Source organism: Accipiter gentilis, chromosome 27, assembly GCF_929443795.1.
Source record: "Accipiter gentilis chromosome 27, bAccGen1.1, whole genome shotgun sequence".
In the NCBI taxonomy this organism is placed as follows: Eukaryota; Metazoa; Chordata; class Aves; order Accipitriformes; family Accipitridae; genus Astur; species Astur gentilis.
In genome coordinates, this window is record NC_064906.1 from 11,222,957 (window position 1) to 11,246,523 (window position 23,567).

Genomic DNA, 23,567 nt, shown 5'->3' on the forward strand with positions numbered 1-23,567 from the left:
ACAGCCCTGCTTTTCCACAGTCTGCCATTTAAAGGAAAAACCCACTGGGGCCATCACAGGCTAATGACAAGCTTATAGGAGTGACTCCACAGCCTGTCCTCCAGTGGCCTCCCACTCTTTTCTCCTTTCCTTCTCTGTTGAGATTTCTGCATTTTCCAATCCATATCGTAGTAATGGACCATCATTCTGGCATAGGAAAAGGAGGATATAACGGTTTTATATGATGATGGAAAACTATTTTCTCCTTTTGCCAGTGGAAGCCATTGCCTTCCTCACCTGGTGGCAGCATGACATGCCCACAAGAAATAGAGTGGCTGGAGAAATGAAGCAAACAGCGTTCAGTTTACACTCACATAGGAGCCGTTACGCTGGACCCACCGGTGCCGCCTTCTCTACCAGGAAGAAGGAGGATTATTTTCTTTTTAAGGGTAGAGCCAGGCAAGAATGGGGAAAAAGCAACCTCTTGCTGGATAACTGCAGATGAAAAGCCATCTAACCTTGGGGGAGCTTCTGCTGTCAGCGTAGGGCATGGAAATCAAGTATGTTGCAAGCACGTCCAGTCCAGCATCTGCATGCATGGAAACAAGGCTTTGTGGTCCAGCTGCCATCTGGGGGAGATGATAGCAATGTCTCCCTCTGATTTCAAAGAAAGCAAAACCTTGGTATATGCAGGCAGAATTTTAAGCTGATTATTCTCCAGCCTCAGTTGAAGTCTTAGCATTTTTAATAAGGCTTCGGTTTGGTTTTGTGTAGCACAGATGACTTAGTGAGCACTTCCAGCTCTTGGCTTTATTAATCTGAACATCTAATAAACTAAACATTCATCTCTGTTTACTTTAGCAGATGTCTATTCTTATTCATAAGATTTTTTGTATATCTAAGTAGATGCGGCCTGCAAGCGTTACACTGGATTCAGGAAAAAGCCTCATGGTTCAAAGAGCACCTCACAGCCAATTGCTTCCTATCCCACAATCATCTCTAGCCAAAAACCCAAGTCCTTCTTTGAACTAACAAAACAGTATTTTGCAGATGTACTGAACAAGACAAGGAAAGTGCAGTCAGTCATGCAAGACTTGACACATTATACACTTAATTGAGCAGTGGCATTTTTTCAACAGCATCATCACCCACTGACGTGCCTGTATGGTTGGGAAAGTGCACAGGGATAGCTCTTGCTACTATGATCCAGTGATGCTTGCAAGGATGAGAAGAGAAAAAGGCGTCTCCATACCCGAGGAGACTCCCTGGCCAAAGACTACTTGTGGGGATGTTATTGCAGAAAGCTGTAACATACACCCCTACTTCTGTACCACAATTAAAGTCTTAAAACCAAACATTTTTAAATTAAGTTCCAACAGAGGTCATCAAGTTGCTTAATTATGGAAGAGGCCCTTTCCCTCATGTTATACGACTAGAAAACGCCCGTCAGACTTTGAATACAGAACTACATGAACTGCCCTACCTACCTGCCTGCCTGCGGCAGTACCGCAGACCAGTGCCACCATCTCAGCCCCAAGCACAAGCCCTGCTCCCCAACACTTCTGAGGCATCTTCAAGGGGTTCATTCACTACAAACCACTTTTTTTTCTTCTTCTGTTTTGCCTCAGTCTTCTGGCAGATGCAAGCTAAATTCGACAAAGAAGACAGATGCCTCATTGAGGGACAAATCAAGCTGTTTTGGCTGCTCAGACAGTGTGATGGTAATTTGGGGAAAGAGAAAGGAAGCTGCGGTGCTCAACCTTGCCCCATCTGTTGAAACATAAACCTCCTGCGGCTATTTGCAGGTGCTTATTTGCCTACCTCCAACAGATTTCACTGTAAATTAGTTCCTCCCTTTGGTCAGCTCGAATAGAAAGATTTAAATAGTAAGAGATAGGGTCTGTCTAGCTTGGTCTTTTGCAGAGGTGAAGGCACAAACTAAAACCAGAACCTCAGTGATGACTAGATAGGTTTTCTCTGCTGCGACTGCTTGTTGGAGTCGATGGGTGGCTTGAAGTTTTCCTGTTGGTGACGTTTTCAGGACAAACTCAAGTCTGACAAATCTCTGGGTGGTGCAGCTAAACGGGTTTTCTGGATTTAAAAAAAAAAAAAAAAAAAAAAGTGGTTTCTTGCAGAAGGGAGTATTTGAAAGAGATCTGGTGTCACTGAAGGGTTACCAGCAGGCTGCCTGACCTGGGAAGCTCTAGCTGCTGCAGCTAATCGGGCTGTTTGAGGGCCAAGAGAGAGGGCAGGCTGCGAGCAGTGGGACAGCAGTAATGAGGTGGCTGGCTCTGCCAGCCAAGGTCAGCTTACTGGAGGCATCAGAGACCGGAGAGCTTCTCATGCTTTAAAAGGGCTGGAAGATAAAATGTATTATTGTGACTACTTCATGTGTTGCACTGGTTCCAGGGAACTGTCAGCTTCAATTTGTTCCTCCCGTTGAAAAGAAGAAAGATGCTCGCATACTTCTGTGCTAATCCGTCATTTCTTTTGTGCTGGTTGGGGAATAAAGATTACAGGATACCCTTGTAACGTAAAAAACACAGCAGAAAAAGATAACTTTAGGGAAAAAAAAATGAGTTAGTCCTTGCATCACGCTTAGAGGACTCGCTTCTTATGGAGGTCACTGGGTGCAGAGCCTGGATGCAAAGACCAAGGCAAGGTCTGTGCTTGTGGCTGCCAAAAAGCAATTCAAGAGCACCAAGGAACCTGCTCTTCTCCACACGTTCCGGTGAGTGGGGCAGCACGTACTGGGATCTGCTTTTGGATCACGGCTGGGATACAGCTGGTTCCTGGAGCCTCTCTGCTGCTCCCTAATTAACCTGGATGTCGTCAGGGCGGGGGGAATCCTCTTTCTTCCCAACAGCACCAGACCCAGCAGCAAAATACTTCAAAGCTAGAGTGGGAGAGCCAAAACTCAGGAGATTGAATCCAAATCCCCTGAATGCAGACATGTAGTGAAGCAGAAGGGGTAACGGTTTTAAACTAAAAGAGGGCCAATTCAGACTAGATATAAGGAAGAAATTTTTTACGATGAGGGTGGTAAAACACTGGCACAGGTTGCCCAGAGAGGCGGTGGATGCCCCATCCCTGGAAACATTCGAGGTCAGGTTGGACGGGGCTCTGAGCAACCTGATCTGGTTGAAGATGTCCCTGCTCATTGCAGGGGGTTGGCCAGGATCACCTTTAAAGGTCCCTTCCAACCCAACCCATTCTATGATTCTGTGAAAGTTGAGAGAAAACTGCTGCCCACTTGCAGTAAAACAAGAGCTCAAGGTGCTCTGGGAAGCAAACAAGCAGTGCTCACCCGCAGGAGGATGCTTGACCAGGTTTTGTCATGGCAGCTGTCTCTAGACTGCCAAATGGGGGTAAAACCAGCTCCCGGAGAGCATTAACCTGGTACCGGCTGCTTTCCCTTTGGAATACCTGCCTGGAGCAGGAGCCAGAGGCACCAGCTTTGCGGGATGGGACAGGACTGGAATGAGCCAGCCCTAGCGCAGCCCCGCAGCCCACCTGGGTGCAGGTAAGTGAGGGCAAGAGCAGCGTTTGCACTGAGGAGCAGAAATACAGCTGCTGAGCAGCCGTGGCCAGAAAAGTACGCTGTTTCTGCTTTGATTTGGGATATGCAGGGAAGGACGGTCATGGGGCTCAAAGTGAGCTGGCTGCCCAGCCTTAGCTAAGCCATTCCTGACATTAGGCAGAGACTCATAATATGATCCGGTTTATTGCATCCAGGGTTGGCTCCTGCTGCTGCTCTCTTTCTAGACCTCTCACGGCGAGTTGGCAAAGCCCATCCTGCCGTTCCTTCTCCAGCCGCCCAGACTGCCCTCCTGCTTTGCTCTGGTAAAACTAAATTGTCTGAAGGACAGCGAGGGAAACAAAGATGTTGGCAACTTTGCTACAGGGAGGAAATTAAATTCTCGTTTACACTGGTGCACATCCAAAGCGGAGCCACCACGGTTTGTGAAGTCCCCCGGAGCAAAATTGCTTCTGCTGTCAAAAGACTTTAAGTTTTATTTTACATTCACAGAGGGCCCAATTCTTTCTCTCTGCCTTCTAAAAGGGCAAGCACGTCCTGCAGTCTGTGACACAATCTGTGCAAAACTGGCAGGGAAGAAAAACAGTCAGTGCATGCTCTTGCTGATTAATTTTGAAAATCTTTTACTGAGAAACTTCTTTAACAACCTCCCTGCCAGAAGAGCAACGAGCACTGGAAGCTGAGCGACCAAAACAGGGACCTCCAAGCTCCTGCTAAGTAGGAAAATAACCAGGTCTCTTTCCATTCTGTTAATAGAGTCATCCAGGAACCACATAGCTTGGAAGTGATGCGACGGGCCCCTGTCCGATACTAATTCACGTCCCGGTCCTCTCTAACAAGCCCGTGCCAGGAGCGTGCGTTCAGGCATCGCTCCCCTCGCTTCCTTCCCTGTCTGCTTTCAGCTGATGCTCTGTGCTGGTTGAATGGCCACAGACACAAGCTGCCTATCTCCCCGCTGCTTGCGGCTTAGCTTGACTGATGAAAATACCCCAGTAAGTGGGTTGTCCGTGAGCAGCTTGTCACTGCCACACGTATAGCACGAGAAAAAAAAAAAGAAAAAAAAAAAAAAAAAGAAAAAGTCAGACCAGCGATCCCTTTTTTGGAAAAAGCCAATGCTGCTTTTAGTTCTCACTCCCACTTCTTCCTAGCAGGGAAGCAAAGCGCCTTCCCCCTGGAACCAGACCTTTTCCAGCCGCCTGCTTTGTCTGGAAGTTACCTTTCTTCTTGCTCAGGTTTAAAAATATCAAACAGCAAAAGGTAATGCTGCGTGGCGTGTGAACGCGCTGCTGTGAGCGTTGAGGCCGTGTTTTGCACCACTGTCACCCTGAGTATTTGCTCTGTGATACAGGTGAATAAAATGGTCATGTGCCTTGAGACCTCAAGGAGGTAAAGCAACCTTCTCACTTAGGGATGCTCCTTCACAAACCACAGACTTCTCCCCTTACACATTCCCAAGTGTTTAAGAAATACTAATTCTGCTACAGGAATGCCTCTAAGATGTAACTGTACTGTCATTCTTGAGAGGAGTAGAGAGACACAGAAAAGCTAATTGCTCTGTTCCTTAGGCAGGAGCCTGGAAAGAAATTCAACCTGTTGCTCCTTAAAAAGCAAAACAAACAAACAAAACCCCAAAGCCCACACCTTGTCCAGGAAATGCTGCTTGGATGTCAAAAGTTAAACCAGCATCAGGTTATGGGATTTTAAAAGTCCACATTGCACAAGTGCTTATCTGCACTTGCGAGCAGCACAGACACCATCTTAAGTGACTGTCCTAGTGATTTAGTTACTGGCTGAGAAAACGCTGAATTTACGGAAGAAAAGATAGATTTTGCTGCCATCGCATAATATATACCCACCCACACTTAAGTGTGGAGCACTCTTGTCACGTTTGCCCGTTATGGTTATAAAGCACAGTTTCTAACCCGTCCCAGTGGATACCTTCCTCGAGTCTGGCCACAATAAACCAGATCCCATTAAATCTCTTCCCAGAGTGTGAAGATCTCGGAGACGGCTGGGCAGCGAGCACAGGAATCTTCCAGAAAAGACACCTTCGTCTTGCCTCCTTCCTCAAGCCCCGTGTTTGGGTATGCTCTCATTTTTTTGTTTATTCAGAAGGAGAACGATGCTTGTGAAACCTAATTAGCCACTGGGGAAGATGAAGATAATGTTTCTGCTGGGGAGTGTGTTCCCTGCCCCGGGCTCCAGCTGCGTGACAGCAGCCTCAAACACGGCAATTAAGATGAGCGTGGCAGAATGCACGGCCAGATTAATGAATACAGAAATCACACTGAAAATAGAGTCAGCTCTTCCCAGGGAGATGTACGAAAGGGCGCAAAGGCAGAGCGGCCACACGCACGCAAACGCACGCACAGAGTTTCCAGAAAGCTTTTTGAAACTTTGAATGAGAGACAGCAAAATGCTCGGTTAACACAGCAATAGAAAGATCAGTCATAGGATTAGGATGACCTTTTGTAACCAGGGCATTCAAAGGTACACTGAAGTGCAATGCCAGTGTGTAATATGTTTGCATCAGTTCTTGGGAATGAGCCAGAGTCTGAAAGGAGAACTTAAGAGGGTCTAAGCTTTCCTCCAACCAGTAATACCATAAAAGCTCACTGGAAATAGAAAGACAAGACCTAAGGAGACGCTGAGACTTTTTTTTTTTTTTTTTTTTTTTTCATGGAAACCAGGCTAAGCACTTCCACGCGCTGCGAGAAAACATTAAACCAGTTTCCCCGCACAGCTTTTCACATCCCTCACCGAACACCCACACCCAAGATTTTTTCTCCCATTCTCAGCCTAAAACTCACACCCAAAAAGCCCCCCAGAAGCCCCTTTTCCCCTCCTCAAAACCCCGTGGCCGCCTCACCCCCAGCGACCTCAGCTCCCTCGCGTCCAGCCTCGGCACCAAGAAGTGTGTGTCCCCCCCCCACTTCCAGCTTCCTTCCCACGCGGGTTTCTGTCCCCCCCGAGCCCGGCCGGGTACCTGTTGCTGCCGGCGGGGCCGCTCACAGCCCGCCCCGGGACGCCGCTCGCCCCCCGTCGCCGCCCAGCGCTCCTCGGGCACCCCGGCGACCCATCCCCATAATTAAAGATAATAATAAAATGAAAATAAAAAAACAAAATAAAAAATTCAAAATAAAAAAATAAAAATGTCAAAATTTTAAAATGAAAGAAAAGGAAAAAAAAAAAGAAAAAAAAAAAAAAGGGGGGAGAGGAGGAGCGGGGGCAGCCCGTCTCCGATCGCAGCGCACCGCCGCTCTGACAGCCAGCGTAGCCGCTGCCGGCTTTTCCTTGCGGAGCTGCGGGAGGGAGGAGGAGGAGGAGGAGGAGGAGGAGGAGGAGGAGGAGGAGGAGGAGGAGGAGGAGGAAGAAGAGGAGGAGGAGGAGGAAGAGGAGGAGGCGGTGCTGCTGCTGCGCGGCCGCGGTCCGCCCCCACGGGGGGAGTGGGGGGGTGCGGACCCCCCCCCCAGGTTCGCCCCGACTCTTTCCATTTTTTCCTTCGACGCTTGTTGCCTCTCGGGCGGTTCGGCCAAAAGATGGGAGAGCCGCCAAAGCCCTCCGGTCCTTCCCCAGGGGAACGGTGAGCATCTTTTCTCTGTTAGCCCAAGAAAGAAAAAAAAAAGGGCAGGAATGCTGTATTGTGGGGTATTTTCTTCAAATCCGGTCTTCCTTCCAAAATGTATGGTCCTATTTTCTATAAATGCATCTCTGTAGAGAGGTAAAGATTCTACATATATTTATTGCTGCTCTTAGGACTTCTCCATTTCTCTTCTGCAGCTTTTCTTCATACTGGACTTTACATCAGCCATCACCCAACAGCAGTACCAAACACCCGTGTCATATTTTCTGTATGATTTGCTGTTCCAACACTTAAAGCTGTTGCAGAGTCCTTCAACAAACTCTCCCTTGTGCCTCTTAGGAAGTGTTTGGGTTGTTTTGGGTTTTTTTTTTTTTTGGGGGGGGGGAGGAGGGCAAAGGGAATCCCTGGCAAGTCTGTGGGGTTGGTAAATAGACACAATTTGGAAGGTGGCTTGTGGAAGCAATACTGATACCCTCCCCATATGCCTGTATCTTTCCCCATTTGGGTCAGGATAGGTAGACTTACCCTTTCAAATGCAAATGTTTTTTCATGGAGCACACAGACCTGTCACACAGGGGGATGACACTGTATGGAGAAATTTAGGAAATGACAACAAAGAAAAAGAGTTGGGGTTTCACAGAGCATTATGCATGGGGAAAAAAAAATCTCACTGAATAAAAAATCCAGGCTGCCAATTCCAGCTGACCTATCGTCTTAAGTAATTTTCAGCAGGAATAATGAACATGTGTTATTTATACTGTATGCTGAAAATAAACAGCACCCTGTAGCCTTAAGAAGTAGAAATGAGAGAAAGCGACTCCAGATTCAGTAAAAGCAGAAAAGGATGCTCTTCATACTTATGTGTAGACCTCTGTGGCCTACTGGCTGTTTCCAAGGTTTCTGAGTTCAGATGGGCTCTACAGCGGTGGCTTTTCCAGAGGCACCTACTTCTCTACTGGAAAAAGCGTAGGGGCCGCTGCCAACGCCGTGCTACTGCTGTAGCTCCAAGGGGAAATTTTGGGGGTGACCTTTCTGTATCTCTGACTGAATCGACTATGCCCCCGTTTCACGTAGGACGTGAACTCTGAGGCCAAGGCGGAGAAGTTGCTTTCTGGAAAAAGCAGCTGTGCGCTTCAGGCTGTGGAATGCCAGGGGAAGAGGAGAGGGAATATTTGTGGCAATGCTGAAAGCTATAAATGTCTCATCATGCATACTTAATATGCTTTTGAGTCCATTTCAGCCTTTTAGGGGGTGGCAGCTCTCACTGTGGAAGCCTGGTTAATTTGTTAAAGGTTTTCAGTGCCATAGACTAATTGCAGCATCTTACTTCAACCTTGAGCCACCTACGGTAGTTCTTGGCAATGACTCTATGTGTAACCCGTGTTACAAATTCCCTCTGGCCCATTTGGTCTTATCTTGCAGAAGATTTTTTCAACTTAAGGTTGCAGATGCAAATAACCTCATTGATTTGCAGCCTCCTCTTTCAAGGAAATATTCTCTATCCTATGCAAATACATGTGCTTGGGAGATATGAGCTGTTTCTCTTGGTTTCTCAATATAGTTTTGCATAGCAAACGCAAAAAACTAATTTCCTCCTCTCCATCACCCGCAACCCTGCACACGTTCCCACTTCCCTGCTCCCAGTGCTGTAGCTTGACGAAACTGCTGGGAGACTGAGTAGGAAACTGCTGGGAGACTGAGTAGGTTTACGGATGCTCTAGATAAAATCTTTGCCCCACTTAGTCCTTCCGGACATGTATTCATGCTGACATGCATGCTTTTGAAAGGCTCGGGTCATTTGTTCCACGTGTGCCTTGTTTTGCTAATTCAGTGGAAAATGCCAGAGAGCTCTGCCTCCCTCCATAATTAGGCAGGAACCGAAGTTGCCATTGTATTGTGACTGTGATCATGCTACTACTCCTATAAATTATTCACTGTATTGCAGTGTAATCTGCTGTTATGTTAAAAATAGGTCAGCATGAATGTCCCTAGAGAAATTTCTAAGTGACAACAGCTGATTCTAGCTTTGTCTCCAGAAAACAGTGACCTTTCCAAACCAGTAATTGACAATTATGCTGCACTTCCATCTCCCTGCCAGCTCCAGTGCACCTTCACAAACACTAATTCCCGGCAATGGTAACCCTGCTTTATACTTGAGACAACTAAGCCAGAATTCCTAAATGACCTGCTAGGCTTTGTCAGAGCACTTTGCTTTCTATTAGCCTTTGCTCCCGGGCCAAAGAGTAAATCAGGATTATCAGAGAAGAGATTATAGTCTCAGAATACCTAAATGCTCTGCTCCTCCCAGGCACCTGGAAGGCTTCTCGCAAGGGCTGAGCAGGATTTTCTGGCTGATATGCATCAGTTACACATCACTCCGGGGGGTGGATATAATGAGAAGTACTCCACTTTTCCCATTGCCCCACAGGCTCCAACCCACTAAATCCCCCCCCCCCCCAACCGGCAGAGCAGGAGGACCCCCTGGCTTTTAGGTCCATTGGAGAGGTGTCTAGAGAAACCTGGAAAGGGGGAGCAGGACCGGGTAGTCTGGACAGAGGTCTGGGGGAAACCCTCTTTCCCCCATAAGACATTCTGCGGGAAGACTCTGTGAGGACCCTCGTGAAAACGTGGAGTATTTCTCCAATTGCCCTGCTTACTGTGGGGATGGATGTCTGTTATGCAGATACAAAGATTTAGCCCAGTCCTGGGTGACTTTGTTCACCTGAAAGCCGGGGTTGGTGGTGGGTGGCAGTGCTCAGCAGACCGTGCAGATAGCCATTTGCATGGAGGTCTCTCGTTAGCACGTGTGGATCAGTGAGAGGCCAAAGGAAGGCGGGGGGACGGGTGGGCAGACCATGGCTTTGTGCTTTGGATGTCTGAGGCAGATCAGGCCTGCCCTAGCCTTCAAGGAAGACAATTTTTACATGGGCTTTTTCTGTTCTAACTCCCCTTTGCTGTGTTTCTGTGTAACTCCCTTGCTCAGACGGGGGTTCCTGGAAGCACACGGCATCTTCATGTGGCTGACGGACGCCCCACAGGACGTGTCCAGCAGGTATCACACCCGGGCTAAGCCTTCTGTGGGAACATCGGTAGCAAACCTGAGCGCTCTTACCTGGGGACCTTGGTCCAAAAAAGAGATGAATGATCATATTTGAGAGTGGGGAGCATGGCAGGTGCCAGAACCATCACTCGAAAAGGCTTTTAGGGGAGGGGTAAAAGACAAGAGCCTGACCCCTGCCATAAGCAATCTCGACAAGACGCAAGCTTTAACTTGCTGACCGTACACAAGTTCCCCATTACCCTTTCCAGCTAAACATACTAGAGTGTTGCCACAACTCTCCTGTTCTCTATACTACACACTGCCCGTGCTGCTCTTTGGGTTGACTCTGCTGCCATATTTATACCTTCTCTGTCCCCCAAGCCTGCCCAGTACATCTGGCTTGCGCTCACCATCATCCTGTAACACTTCTTGCTCTCCTTCTAAAAGAGTTTGATACCCACTTGTTTTTTACTGCTGACATCCTCTAACCACTGTGCAACCATTTCCCCCCTTTTACTTCCCATTGCTGCATTGCTGCTCCACCCTCAAGTTCCTCATTTTTTTTGATGTTGCTTTTGCAAAGCTTTCCACCTGAAGCTCTTGGGGCACTTTGTGGGGAAAAAAGTTACTTGAGCTGATCTTCTGCAGTGATTCAGGAACAGGTTCAATCCTCTGGGACTTCTGGCCAGATGCTCAGCACAGCTGGATCTTTGGGAATGACCAAAGTGTAATGCGGTGGTTGTGCCCTGTGGCACGGTGGTCAGGACACACTTGGTATAGCAAGAAACAGCTACGGGTGCGGAGGCAGGGGGCTAGGGATGGAAAGGGGAGTTGCCTTTAGCTTTTAAAGTACCGCAAGAGATAACACTTTCCATAGGTAATCCTTCTTTTATCTCTTCTTTGTCCAACCTTGCTGCGTTTGCGGTGGTCTGAGATAGTCGCCTTCAGAGCAAGAACACTTCCCACCGACGGCCTGTGCCTCTGGCAGCATTTGAAGATAGCAACTTAACTGCGGGAGACGGATGCACAAGCATACACCCTACCTGCCCTCACGAATATAACTCAGGGGAGCAGGACAAAGGAGCCACCGATTGCATATTTTTCCCCCAGAAGTGTTTCCATTTCAAAATCAGCCCCGCTGCCTCTTCTGGGCAGGTTTTGAGTGGCAATGTTCATGAAGGGTTGGAGGGAGCAGCACATTCCCCATTCTCAGACTGCTTAGCAACCAGGGCCGGCTGAGCGGCTCTTAAGTGCACGCCAAGTGTGTGGATGGCATGTCTAGTACTGCAGCTCTAGCCTTATTTTTTTCCCCTCTCTTGTTTTTGAAAAGCATTCCTTGTTTTCTAATTAAGGCACATGAAAAACTGCTGGAAACTTATTTTTGCTTTCCTGGACAGCTGGAAGTCAGCAACGCAATGCGATGATCAAAGCTATGGTAGTGATCAGAGATCCGAAGCGACAGGTATGGTGCTGTTGGCCTGCTTTTTGGGAGCGTGGCTGTCAGACAACCTCTTCCATGCTGTTGGCGATGGGCTGGCTTGAAGTCCCGCTGCTGGACAGCCTCAAAACCCTCTCTCCCACCTTGCCTGGAGGAGTGCGGAGGGTGGGACGCAGTGCATCCCACAGGTCTGCAGCACATGAGATAGATAGATACCTGCTCGGGGCTGCCTTTCCCAGTACAACCACCACGTGTAAGATCAAGAAGGCCCTGCCAGACCATCTCCAGGAAAGGATTCGGCTTTGTAGACAGAAAGTTGATCTGATCCCAGCTTCCTCGTTGGGATCCTCTTGAATCTTTAGGTAATCTCTTGGCTCTTTCCTCATTCTGGGCTCTCAAGTGCCCAGACCTGGCTCCTTATCACAAACTTCATCCTCCATCAGAACAGCGGGCTGACCTCCCCACTATGTTTGGGGGTCTCTTAGGGATTGATGCCATCTCTACCCAAGTTACCAGGCAGTAATACCTGCTGCTGAAACTTGCTGGCTACATCAGGACTGCAGTTAAAATGAGGACCCAGCCCTCATTTGCCTCCAGACTCCCATCGCAGCCTCACCTGCACTTGAGAGGCAAATTTTGGTCATGCTCTGAAGCACAGAGGAAGAAAGCCTTTCTTTGTACGTGCCAAAGCACGCTCTGGTTAGCGGTCCCAGGCATGGCTGGGCCAGCCCCATCCTCATCCACTCCACTCTGTGAAGCAGGCAGTTGGCCTGGAAGGACCAAGGATCACAAAGGATAGTTTTTATATGGGGCAAGAGACTGCGGGGCATGTTAGCAACCACCAAAGGTATCCTAGGTCCCTGATTGAAAGAGCGGGTCGGGAGAACCCAGGGCTTTGCCCTGCCTTGCTGTGCCCTCCAGCAGCAGCATCGAGACAACCTCTGCCTTCCTCCTGCTCGGCGTGTCCTACAGGTCACGTCAAGAAGGGGAGGATCTGCAGGGATGAAGAGCACGGTCTGGGGAAAATGATGGTCAGGTAGGAGAAGGATGCAAAGGCTAGGCTGGAGAGAAAGGAGCAAATAATGCCAGACAAGTTTCAAAATCAAGTGCCATGTAAAAATCCTGCGGAGCTGTACACCTGTATTCCTGCAGGTTCCTAACGTGGCGGTTTCATAATAGAAACCCAGGAAGAGTCCTCTGGGGCAAAGGCTCCAAGCAATTTCCATCCTCAGTTATGCTCGCATAAAACCAGAGTTGCCCTGAAATCATTTCCAGATGGACAGCAGTATGGGTGACCCAGCCGGGTCCTCAGTGCGGCCAGCGACCCAAGCTGACCGCGCTCCTCTTTCCTTCTCCTGGACCACAGATCTGCACAGAGGATTGCAAGTTTCAGAAATGATTTTCATTCCCTTCCAGCCTCCAAGATACCACCATGGCCCTCTTTTCCTCATCAGCGCATATTTCTGTGGCTTAAATATAGCAAATACAAAACAAGTGCAGCGCACATGAAATGCCATTCGGGGGAGCGCAACAAACACGCTGCCTCTGTAACGTAATGAGCCCCAAGTGCATCTGCCAAGTATTTGGGCTGAGATTCCAAAGGAGAGAGGGCGTCCACAGCACGGAGAAGCTCACGACCAAACCCTCAGGCCAGTAGCCCTATGCATCTTTTGGGGTGATACAGGTTGCTTGTTGGTCCAGCCTGCCTTCACCTGGAGGTGTTTAACCACTCACAGCAGTCGTTTCCTCTAGGAAAGGTGAAGAGCAGCTTTTCGTGCCACGTCACCGGGGCTGTGAGTGAATTAAAAAATCACAAATAATATGTAATGTAAAGCAAAGAAATAGTGTTTCTTTAGGGGTGTGGTCTGGCTTTGTGCCTGAGGTTAAATGACATCAGTTAAACCATGCCAGTTTTTGAACATCTGACCCTGAGTACTATTTTCAGCGCGGTGATTTTTGAAGTGATTAATGACAACAGCTTGGCACTAATCAGTGGCTGGTGTTGCTGATTAAGCTAACTCTTCCTTGGCTCACAACACGCATCAGGAATAGAAAGGGCAGGAAGCTCCCCAGAGTGACAGAAGAGGCAGAGCAGATCAGGACCTCCCGAGCTGCCTGCTTTTCCCCGGGAACATTAAAAAAAAAGCTATAGCCGTCCAACTCCGGTGCTGAGCTCAGCAGTACTGGAGGGCACTGCTCCTCCTGTGGCTTCATTTCGCTTTGAGAATGTTTTTGTATGGACCCTTTTCAACATTCCCACCACTCTCAATAAAAAAAAGTGCCTCACTTGTTAAATGTATGCTAGTATTACTAGCGTGGCACTCCTCCCATGTGTTTGTAGGAGGATCTCAGAGATGCTATCTAGCTTCAAATCTATCTACATCTATAAAATCTCTCTTTTCTCCAAGACACTCAAGAGAAGGAAATCTGTTAGTCCAATGTGAAGGCTGCACGTTATGACCTAATCCTTCAGTCCTGATGTAACCCAAACTCCCCAAATCATTCAATTTATAAATCACACAGATTCTCCAGATGCCACCCCAGAACCTCCCTAGAGGAAGCAGGCTGTGCTCGCTCTGCTCTTTACATCACCACCATTCAGAAAATGCAGTGACCTCTGATCTGCTGGTGATGTTGGAGACAGAAGAAGATCTCATTTGCTCGGTGCTGCCTCTCTTAGCTCCGTGACATTACCTGGGCCCTGTCCTATGTCTTTCTTCTTCCTTCTCGAGTGAGAAAATGCAACGAGCGGGACTCCAAAACTTACGGGGAGCTCCCAGTTGGCAAACCACTCCTACAGTCACAACCACCCTACTAAAATGAACGCAGTGCCTTGTAGGTCGTATCCGTGTTCACAGCAGAGCTTTTCCACTGCCCTGAGCTACCATGAAGCGAGAAGGATGCGAACCAAGCTCCATTTATGCCGTGGAGCCTGAATGCCGGCCAACCTCATTAGCCACCGGCACCCTAATCTCACACTTCAGAGAGCCGTAGGGCAAAGATGTAAGATTTTATAAGCTCTTCTCCAAGAGGGTCTTGCAGGAGTCCTTGAAAACTGCATGTCTATGGTAATGAGAATATATTCACAGAGCTTTTAGCCATCCCGTCAAGCCCCTCAGAGTGGCTGTCCCTTTCTCTTCTGCCTCAGGTGGCTCTGACACCCCTCCAGGGAAGCTCCCGGATCGCCGCTTGGCCGCTGCCGTTCCCAAGCCATCGTCACGCTCCTCGGGGGAGCCTGGGGGGGCTTTCCACTCTGGTATTGCAGGGTGTGAAGAGAGGATTACTTGCACAAAAGCTTGTCACCACGGGTGACTTCCCCTTGGGCAGGGCACGGGGCAGGCAGGGCTGGCCCGGGGAGCAGCTTGGCATGATGGATGGGGAGGTCTTGGCAAGCCCTTGTGTGCAATGCTACACACACCTCAGGCAGTTCTGTCTGAGTTTTTGGGGCAGTTTGGGGGTTTGCTTCCCGGAGCGGTCATTTCGCCTGGGATTATGGGCTTGGATATTTGTGGGGCTGGGCTATTTTCAGTGTCTTTGCTTCTCTACGGGACGGTTCGTTATTAATTATAGGCAGGCTCATGCAATGCGATGACTTGGGCAATAAAGGCCAGGTGCTGTCCTGGCCTGGGTCTGGTGAGTGATGCTGCAGGAGCCGGCCGGGCGCTGAGCTCCCCCCCCGCCCCGGTGCAACAGGGCAGCACCAAAGGTAGGCAGTTTTCCCAGTGGGGCAGAACTAAAAGCACCGCTGTGCACCCAAGGAACCTAACCCCAGGCCTGTGTGGGCAGTACCTTAACTACCGAGTCCTGTTTAGAGGCAAAATAAAAGTAGAATATCACTTTAATGGTAAGCGGTTGCTGCAGGGCTTCCAAGCTGGGACCCGCTATCACAAAGATGAGTCTACCTGGCTCGTGCAGTGGATCTGCCCATCGTCACCCTGCCTGGGGACCAGACACCCCTATGGACACGCACGCTGCCCTATGGGCACCAGCCACGCTTGTGCCCACCTCTGCCAGGCTGGCAGCAGGGGACTGCCACGGGCAGGGAAATAGCCGGGGTCTTCCAGCAGTGAAGGATCCCCATCTCCATGCTCTGGATTGGCACCTGGAGGGGCTTCTTGTTTCCATCCCTGCCCTCCCTTCTCCTTCCACACACAACACACACTCACTATTGACTATAAGGGGAACTTAAGGTAACCAGTCTGAGGAGTTAGGACCCTAAATATCTGAGAAGGTTGGAATAGAGGTGATTGGAACTGCCCCAATTTGGGTGCAGCCAGATGTGTTTATCCCCTGACATTTGTTCAGGCAGGGGCTGGGTCGCAGTGGGACTTTCCCCCAAATCCCACCTTATTTTCTCTCTTTCTCTCTCTCTGTGGCTTCCTTTCTTTCCACCTCACTTTTTGTCTTTCCATCTTTTTTGCCAACTATTTGAACTCTAGGCATCATTTCCAAGCTCTGGGTCTCTGAACTTTCCAATTCCCAGATTACCTGCAATTAAACCAGAGTAAGCCAATGTCAGCCCCCATACGTTATGCAGCATTAAGCTTATTGTGCTCAGGATTTCCATAGTGGTTTTCTTCACCTGTTTTCCAGTTGCCAAAGAAAGACAGAGGGCTCTTCACGGTCTAAATGTTTCCTGCACCCTCCCCACCCAACCTTCCCTGGGGTGTGCAGATGCACACAGGTACACCCCCCCCCCCCCCTTGGCAGAAGGTCTGTAGGTTGAGCTGTGAATTTCAGCAGCGAGGAAGGATTGCTTAGGAGGCAGCCACAGCGGGACCCCTTGTCAAACCATTTTCCTGCTCTTAGGCGCCAGATCAAGACAATATTGCTTAAAATTCTGTGGAGCCTGACAACACCCCTCACCCCCCAGGCAATTCTGAGATATAGGAGAAATCCTACCATCGGGAAATCATCACCCCCATCAACTTTATAGTGCCTCCGTGACATTGTCAAGTGCTTGACTACTCCGTCCTCTCTCTAATTCATGTTCTCAGACTGTTTTCACTCCTCGCCTTTTAACTCTGCACTTCCTGACCTGGTTGTTTTGTGACTGTCACGCCCTCGGCACACCAACCACAAGGCTTTGGTTTTAGCATCCAGGCAGGCGGAACTCATTTCAGAGGCAGCTGAGCTGTGCCTCGAATTGTTAAAGGGGTGAAATTGTTTACACCACCAGCTCACGCTAGCCAAGCCACATTTATTTTGTGACTTTAATGATGGGACTGGGCGACAAATAGCTTGTGTTGCACGGAGCTTTGTAAAGACACGATCAAAAAACAGAAGGGAAAAAATGGGTGAAAAGGAAGGCAATTTTGCTTCAGCCTTTGGTGAGACACTTGTTTTGCAAGCTCAGAGGGTGCCCCGAGAACACCTAATAAGTGGTTTCTCTCTGACTTGTACATACCTTCCTCTTTTCTCTGAGAGCTGGTTAAATGCCACTTGTTTATTTGACCTGGTTTTTCCCCTCACCGTTGTTATTATTAGTGATCTAGAAATATTGTCGACAAATACAAACCAAACAAGTTGCCTTCAAGACATGGAGAAGGAAATAACAAGATCAAAGATCTTTAATTAAAAAACAGGGAGACAACAAAGCAGAAAGTGTCTCTCATTTCAATCTTTTTTTAATTTCGAGCCTCGTGGACTCAATCGTTTCTGCTTCAGATATGGAGTGCGATGCCCTGTTAAAAATAGCCCTCCAGCTGCCCAGGACAGCTGGAAGCGCCGGGGGGCCGGAGCGCTGCGGGTGGGTCCGTGTGGGGGCACCCGGGGTGGGGACGGGCGCCTCGCACCGATTCCTCTGACCACAAAAAGCTCTCTCAGCCGTCTGCATAACTCTGTATCTGCCCATGGACCACAACCAAAAAGAAGCAGCTGTGAGAAGCAGGTGAGCAAAGCATTTAGTGTAAACAGGAATAAATAAAAATGCTCCCTAAGAGAGCACCCGCTTTCTCACGCCATCCCTGTCCTGCACGTTAAGTAGGTCTGCCCACGCTCCTGGAGAAAGGTGCTTCAGTCTGAGTTTATAGGCCAAACATCTCTTACTACCATCTATCTATCTGGTTGAAGCAGACTCTCTTGCCTTGGCAATGAAGCGATGGGACTTCTCTTCCTCTGGGCTGCGGTGAGTACGGCACACGCGTTCTCCATCTCTGGGAATGCGAGATAAACCGAAAGGACAGGTAGGGCTGGTGGGACCTGTAAACATTTTCAGGACAATGCTCTGGAGTCTCCCATCAGCCAGTGAGGAGAAGCTGCCATGCTTAATACATTGCAAGGCTGCTTGTCTTTACTACAGCCTTCTCAGATATCGGGCCCTCACATGCTGGAAAAAGTAGACACGTCAAACTCTGGGCTGAAAACATAGGAAAAACAGTATCTCCATATATCCCTGAGTAGACATCTGCTGGAATACCGTACACGCGGATATCCTTAGAAGATATAATTTGCTTAAAGTTGCATCGGTTTGATGCGCTCTGTGGGGAGGGGACATATCTGAGCTGGCTCTCACCAAAGCGGGGCTGGCGGTGCCGGGTGAGTGGCCGGCTGGCTACGGCGTGGAAGGAAGCCTGGCCCAGTGGGTCATGGACAAGCTGTGACATTGATCTGCCTGCGTGACTTTTAGACAAGTCACTGCAGCTGTACGTCCACAGAAAGCATGGTGTCTTGTATTGCTTTAGGGGAAGAGAAAGATTGCTTAACCCGAATTGTTGCTGAATCAAGAGCATGTCTCAACTTCAAGTTAACATCCAAGACTTTATCCTCATTTTTCTCTAACATCAGCAGCGACGTTACAATACACCAGGCCATGAACATAACCATGAACAGCAGCTACCTTTCATTTCAGCTAAGCTTCAAAGCTGATCCCAAACCCCAGAGCTAAAACTCTTTTCTCTCTTAAAAAGGGCAGGCAGGCTTTACAAGGATGTAAAGGCATCTGGTCCATTTTTGAAGCCTACCTTGAAAGTTTGATGCAGTTACTGTTCTGCTGGGAGCCTTGGTGGGCGGCAGTGCCGGAGCGTGCCTATGTGCCGGAGCAGCACGTCGGTCCTGGGCGAGGAGAGAGCCCTGGGACTCTGACACCGTGCCGTACACCGTCTAACATGGGGCTCTGGTCTGCTGAACTGGAGCACACACTTGCTGAACATTACGAAAAAGACAGCTTTGGGGTTTTTCCCCATCTTTGGAAACACGGTGGTTCCTGCGGGTACAACCGGAGGGCATGTACAGGAGGTGGGAAGTGGGGATGTGAGGAGAGGTCGGTGCAGAGCAGCTGCATGAAAAGATCTGCAATAAATCGCAGTCTAATTTCTATTTCTCCTGTGCATTCTCGGTTTGGACAAGTTGATCACTGCTAGCGAAATGCCCGGACCCATATGCTTGCCATGTTTGCCGAGTGCTTGCAAACTCTGTGGATGGATGTGCCTGCGATGATCTAGGAGCTCCTGCCATGCCAAGCCCCTGGCCCTGGTCAGAGGCTGTCCTGGCGCAGTGACACCATGCCTCTGTGTGAGCGGTCAGCTCTCCTCCTGGGGAAATCAGGGTCTGTGCCCAAATCTCCCTCCCTCCCTGGGTTTGGGAGCCGCGGGAGCCTTCCTGGCTCCTCAGCTTAGACAGACCCAAGGAAAACCCATGCCTGTTGGGCTGCAGCGAGGAGGGGAAGACTTGTGCTAGTAAAAGTGATTTCTTTTTAATGAAATACCACTTCAGAATCTCAGGCACTTAGAGTCACTAAAAATTAAAAAGCATTTTCCCCAAGGTAGGTGTTTTGACTGTGTGTAAGACTAACTGAAGTCACTTGCCTTGAATTAATATAGCGTGTAAGGCCATATAAGAAATGAAACATATCACTGCCTGTACTTTCAAGAGGCTAAAATAGCTCCTTCTCGAAACTTTTGCATACTACAGCTGTGCCCTGTTAAACGATGGCCGTGTTGCAGAGGAGAGGGAGTTGCGCTTCACTGAACCTAAGCACAGTCATTCGCAAAGTCTCCGCCGATCCTTTGAAGGAGATAGCACAATGTAAGTGCAAGGTTGTTATTTGCAAACAAGAAAATTAGCTAACAGATTTTCTTTGAGGATGAACATTTTCAAGCTTTGAATGCCTATTGCAAGAGCAGCCTGATTTTTTGTGAAGATATATATACTACAGCTTGTCACACCCAGCTCTGACTTGGGTTTTCAATGTACAATAAGGAAAAACGATGGTATCAGAGCATAAGTAGATGAAAATGGCAGAATTATCAATAATGCTGCAGAAAATGCAGAAGTTTTTGACAAATGTTTTTGTGTGCATGTGGGAAAATATCAGTGACAGCTTACGGTCTATATCAATGAGAAAATATTTTTCCCTTTATCTTTGCCAAAGGAGGATTTTAAACTGTAGTTTTGATAAGAGCTATCCAAGGAGCTCTTCGTTGATTTTTTTCAAAAAACCTGAAACACCAGAGAATCCAGAGAGCTATGAGTTAATGTTGTGTCACTAATGGTGCGATAGCCTGGCAGTGGTCCTGGCCTCGTTATGGAATAGCTGATGTAGGAGTCACATAAGCAAAATTAAAGGAAATGGAATACAATCAGCGGCACTGATTGGTTTTACAGAAAATAATTGTTGATAGTGTACTTAGACTGTTGTAAGAATTAAGACTTGGTATTGCATGAGATCTTGACTAAGAAACTTAAAATAGAGTAGATCAATTTGGGGCATGCTGAATGGATCCAAAACAAGTCCAAATGACAGATATAACCCAGCTGAGGAATCATCGGGGATGCCAGTTTCTAGGGTGGACCTTCACAGATTGGTTCCATCCCTATGGGATTTCACACTTCTTATGTCAGTGACCTGAAAGAGAACTTTAAACAGTGACTGACTGAATATGCAGACGGCACAGCGTAAGTGTGGGGAAGTGCTAAATCATTCTGAGACCAGGCTACTTGAGAAAGTGAGCTGATTCATCTGGTTTTAGTGTGGGCATAGCTGGGAGCAAAGGAGATAAGCCATAATTATGGGATAGTGTTGACCCTGTCCTGAGAAATTTTGATGCTGAAAGACTTGAGGATTATAAAAGAAAATCTGATGAAGAGGAGACCCTCATGTGATGCTGGGACCCAAAAGGACTGAAGCAGTCCTAGTACATATTAGCTGGTCCTCAAACTGATCCTGAGATAGATATATATATAGAGATATATATATATTTCTAAAGTATGAGTGAACAGATCATGTAACTTCTGGATTTGTCTCTGATGTAACAGTTTTGGAGTTGTGGGCTCCATGCTGGTGTCCACGTCTCCAAGGGGATGGTCCCAAGAAGAACCATGAAATTGCTTAAAAGGTTAAAACTTGCATTTTATAAAGACACAGTCATAGATAACAGTCTGCTTGGCAAAGGGTAAGAGCAGTCTGAATACAGTCTGTAGATAGTTATATGAGGCGTTTATATGTACAAGCAATAGCAAGTCCTTTGCTCTCCTGGACAAAAGGGCAGCAAACTCCAAAAAACTCGACAAAACAAGACTAGAAGAAATAAGCTGTAATTATCTTTAACTGTGACAGTAGCTGAGCACTGGGACAAGTTAAAAAGGTAGATGGGAGATGTGCCATCACCGCTTTCCAAATCAAACCAGATGCGGAAAGTAAAAAAAAATAGCCCACGCCCTAAGAGCTGTGGTCTGTGCTGAGCTGGGAGTCAGAGTTCAGCACCTGACAAACGCTTCCATCTGGCCTGAAAATCGGCGACTAAGTTTTGGCTGGTGCCTAGGTCTCTGCAGCGTGAGCGGGGTGGGGGCTGCCCCATGACCGAAACAGCCACGGCTCCTCCACGCTCGGATCCCACCCAGCCCAGGGGAACGTGCTGGCTTGTCCAGGGTCAACGGCGCTCCAGAAATAGCAGTGAAAAAAGTTAATATTTCCCTGCTATCCCGTTCGAGAGAGAGGAGAAGGGTCTGGAGGGGAAGGCTAGCCCTGCGCCTGTGTTATTTGGGCTTTCCAGCTGGCAGGTTTGGGAGCCAACAGACCCTCTGGCCGAGAGAGCAGCTGGGGTAGAAGTGCTCCCAGTTACACGCAGATGACTCGAAGAGGCTGTCACCAACTCATAGGCTCATAGGATAACTCAGGTGGGAATGGACCTCAGGAGGTCATCTAGTCCAACCTCCTGCTCCAGGCAAGGTCATGGAGAGGTTTTTAAAGTGTTCCTGCCTTTGAAAAGCCAGCCTCCTCTAGCTGTTGCTGGATCAGCCCTGCCAGAAACAACTTAGCTGCGAGGCTGGAAAGGATTTCTTAAGCGCTGTATCTTTCCCTTCAGATAACACAATATAAATGTCAAATAACCTCCACACATTCCTCTCCTTCCCTCCTCCGTTTCTGATTAAGAACATAGGCTAGAGGTTTCAGAAACAGAAGTGAAGCCTAAATCCCACTGGCTCTTCAGAGCACTTGAAAATGTCCATATTGAGTGGGAGCACGTGGCTGGTTATCCTGGGAAACAGCATCCACCTGCGTGAGGGCAAGATGCAGGGAATGCAACAGGATACTTTCAATGCCAGTGGATTTGCCCAGTGGCATCAGGTCTTCCCTGGACGATGAGGATTTTTTCCTGAATGCAAATGCTCTGACCTCTCCTTTCTGCAAATCCATTGCTCTTCTGAGCCCAAACTGGGACACAGGGTGAGGACTGGGGGCATATATACGTGAGAAATATATTTGAGTACAGACAGTACATCACTGAAACTCCTTTCTTTTCTGTGTTGATGCCTTTCACTGGGGCTCAGATAACTTGATTTGGCACTATTCAATGCTAAGTTTTCCATACCAACCACAGCTGAGCTTTGTTTAAATGAGGTTTGCTGAAGCTGTGCTGAAAGTGAGTTTAAAGGTTCACAGACTTTGGAGCGGATCCAGGCAGCTCTTTGTGCCTTCAACTCCCTTGGAAACTGCAGAGGGCTGGGGGCCGGGAGAAGATTTGCATGAGCAAGTTCTCCCCCGGGCCCCCGCTCGAGTGCAAAGGGGAGCAGCGAGCAGCGGCAGAAATTAGACACTGTGGGCCAGATTCTTCCCCCTCCTCTGGGTCCTGTTATCTGCGTCTCTGCTATTTTGACCTGGTAGCACTCGGTACACACGTAAACGGCGGCACAGGATGCAAGCAGTGAGGGGTCACGCTCCGGCAGAAGCAGTTTTAGCGATAAGAAGCTATGGCACTGGCTTTGTGCCCTGGGTTGTGGCAGTCGGAGAGGAAGGGCTAATTCTGCTCAGACGATTTAAGTAGCAAGTCGCCTTTAGTCCCTGTAAAGAGCCCCGACTACTTTAACGACAGCTGCACCTGCGGTGTTGAATGCACAACGCGTTCCTTTGCATAGGGCAGGCACTGTGGAAAACACACTTGGTGTCCCCCCAGCTTTCTTCTTCTGCAGTAACCTCCTCGCTGAGGAAGCAAGCTGCCGAACCAGTGTGAAAGTTATTTTTATTGTATCTGGGGTGCTTTTGTTCTCCATTCTCTTAGGAGAAAAAGGAAGCCTGGTCACCCTGTGACCTCGGATCCCATAGACAACTTCAGATTTACCCAAGAAATACCACCCAAGCTAGAAACCGGTCTCTAGTCTGAGTAGGAGAGGGATTAGTTTAATAAAAGATGACTTTACCTTCCCCAAAGGCATCATCTTCTTCTCCGGGTGCAGTCAGATCTTCTTGGGCGTGCTGCATCGTGGCGAGGACGCGGCTCGGGGAGCAGCCAGAGCCGAGTGCTTGAACTGGTTCCTACGCTACAGCTCAACTATTTCCTTTCACCAGTTTCCTAAACATTTTGGTGGTAACAGCTTCCGCATCTGCACTTACGTTAATCGTCTCATTCATACGAAGAACGCTTCTTGTTTTTACAGACAGCCTTCGAGATGGGTTTTGAGGTGGGGTGTCCTCACTGCTGAGACAGAAGTTGATTTGGAGAGCAGAGGCAGGCAGGACGGGTTCAAAATGCACCCTGCCCCGTCGCTGCGA

General features: G+C 48.5%; 1 protein-coding gene across 1 annotated transcript in view; it reads right to left on the minus strand.

The window, feature by feature from the left end:
* The window catches only part of RIPOR2 (RHO family interacting cell polarization regulator 2), a 69,251-nt gene extending 45,923 nt beyond the window's left edge, over positions 1-23,328 (minus strand). Inside the window, exon 1 of the mRNA XM_049830472.1 lies at positions 23,216-23,328. Coding sequence (XP_049686429.1) covers positions 23,216-23,276 — 61 coding nt within the window. The 5' untranslated portion in view covers positions 23,277-23,328. The remainder of the gene's footprint in view (positions 1-23,215) is intronic.
* Between the last annotated feature and the right edge of the window lie 239 nt (positions 23,329-23,567).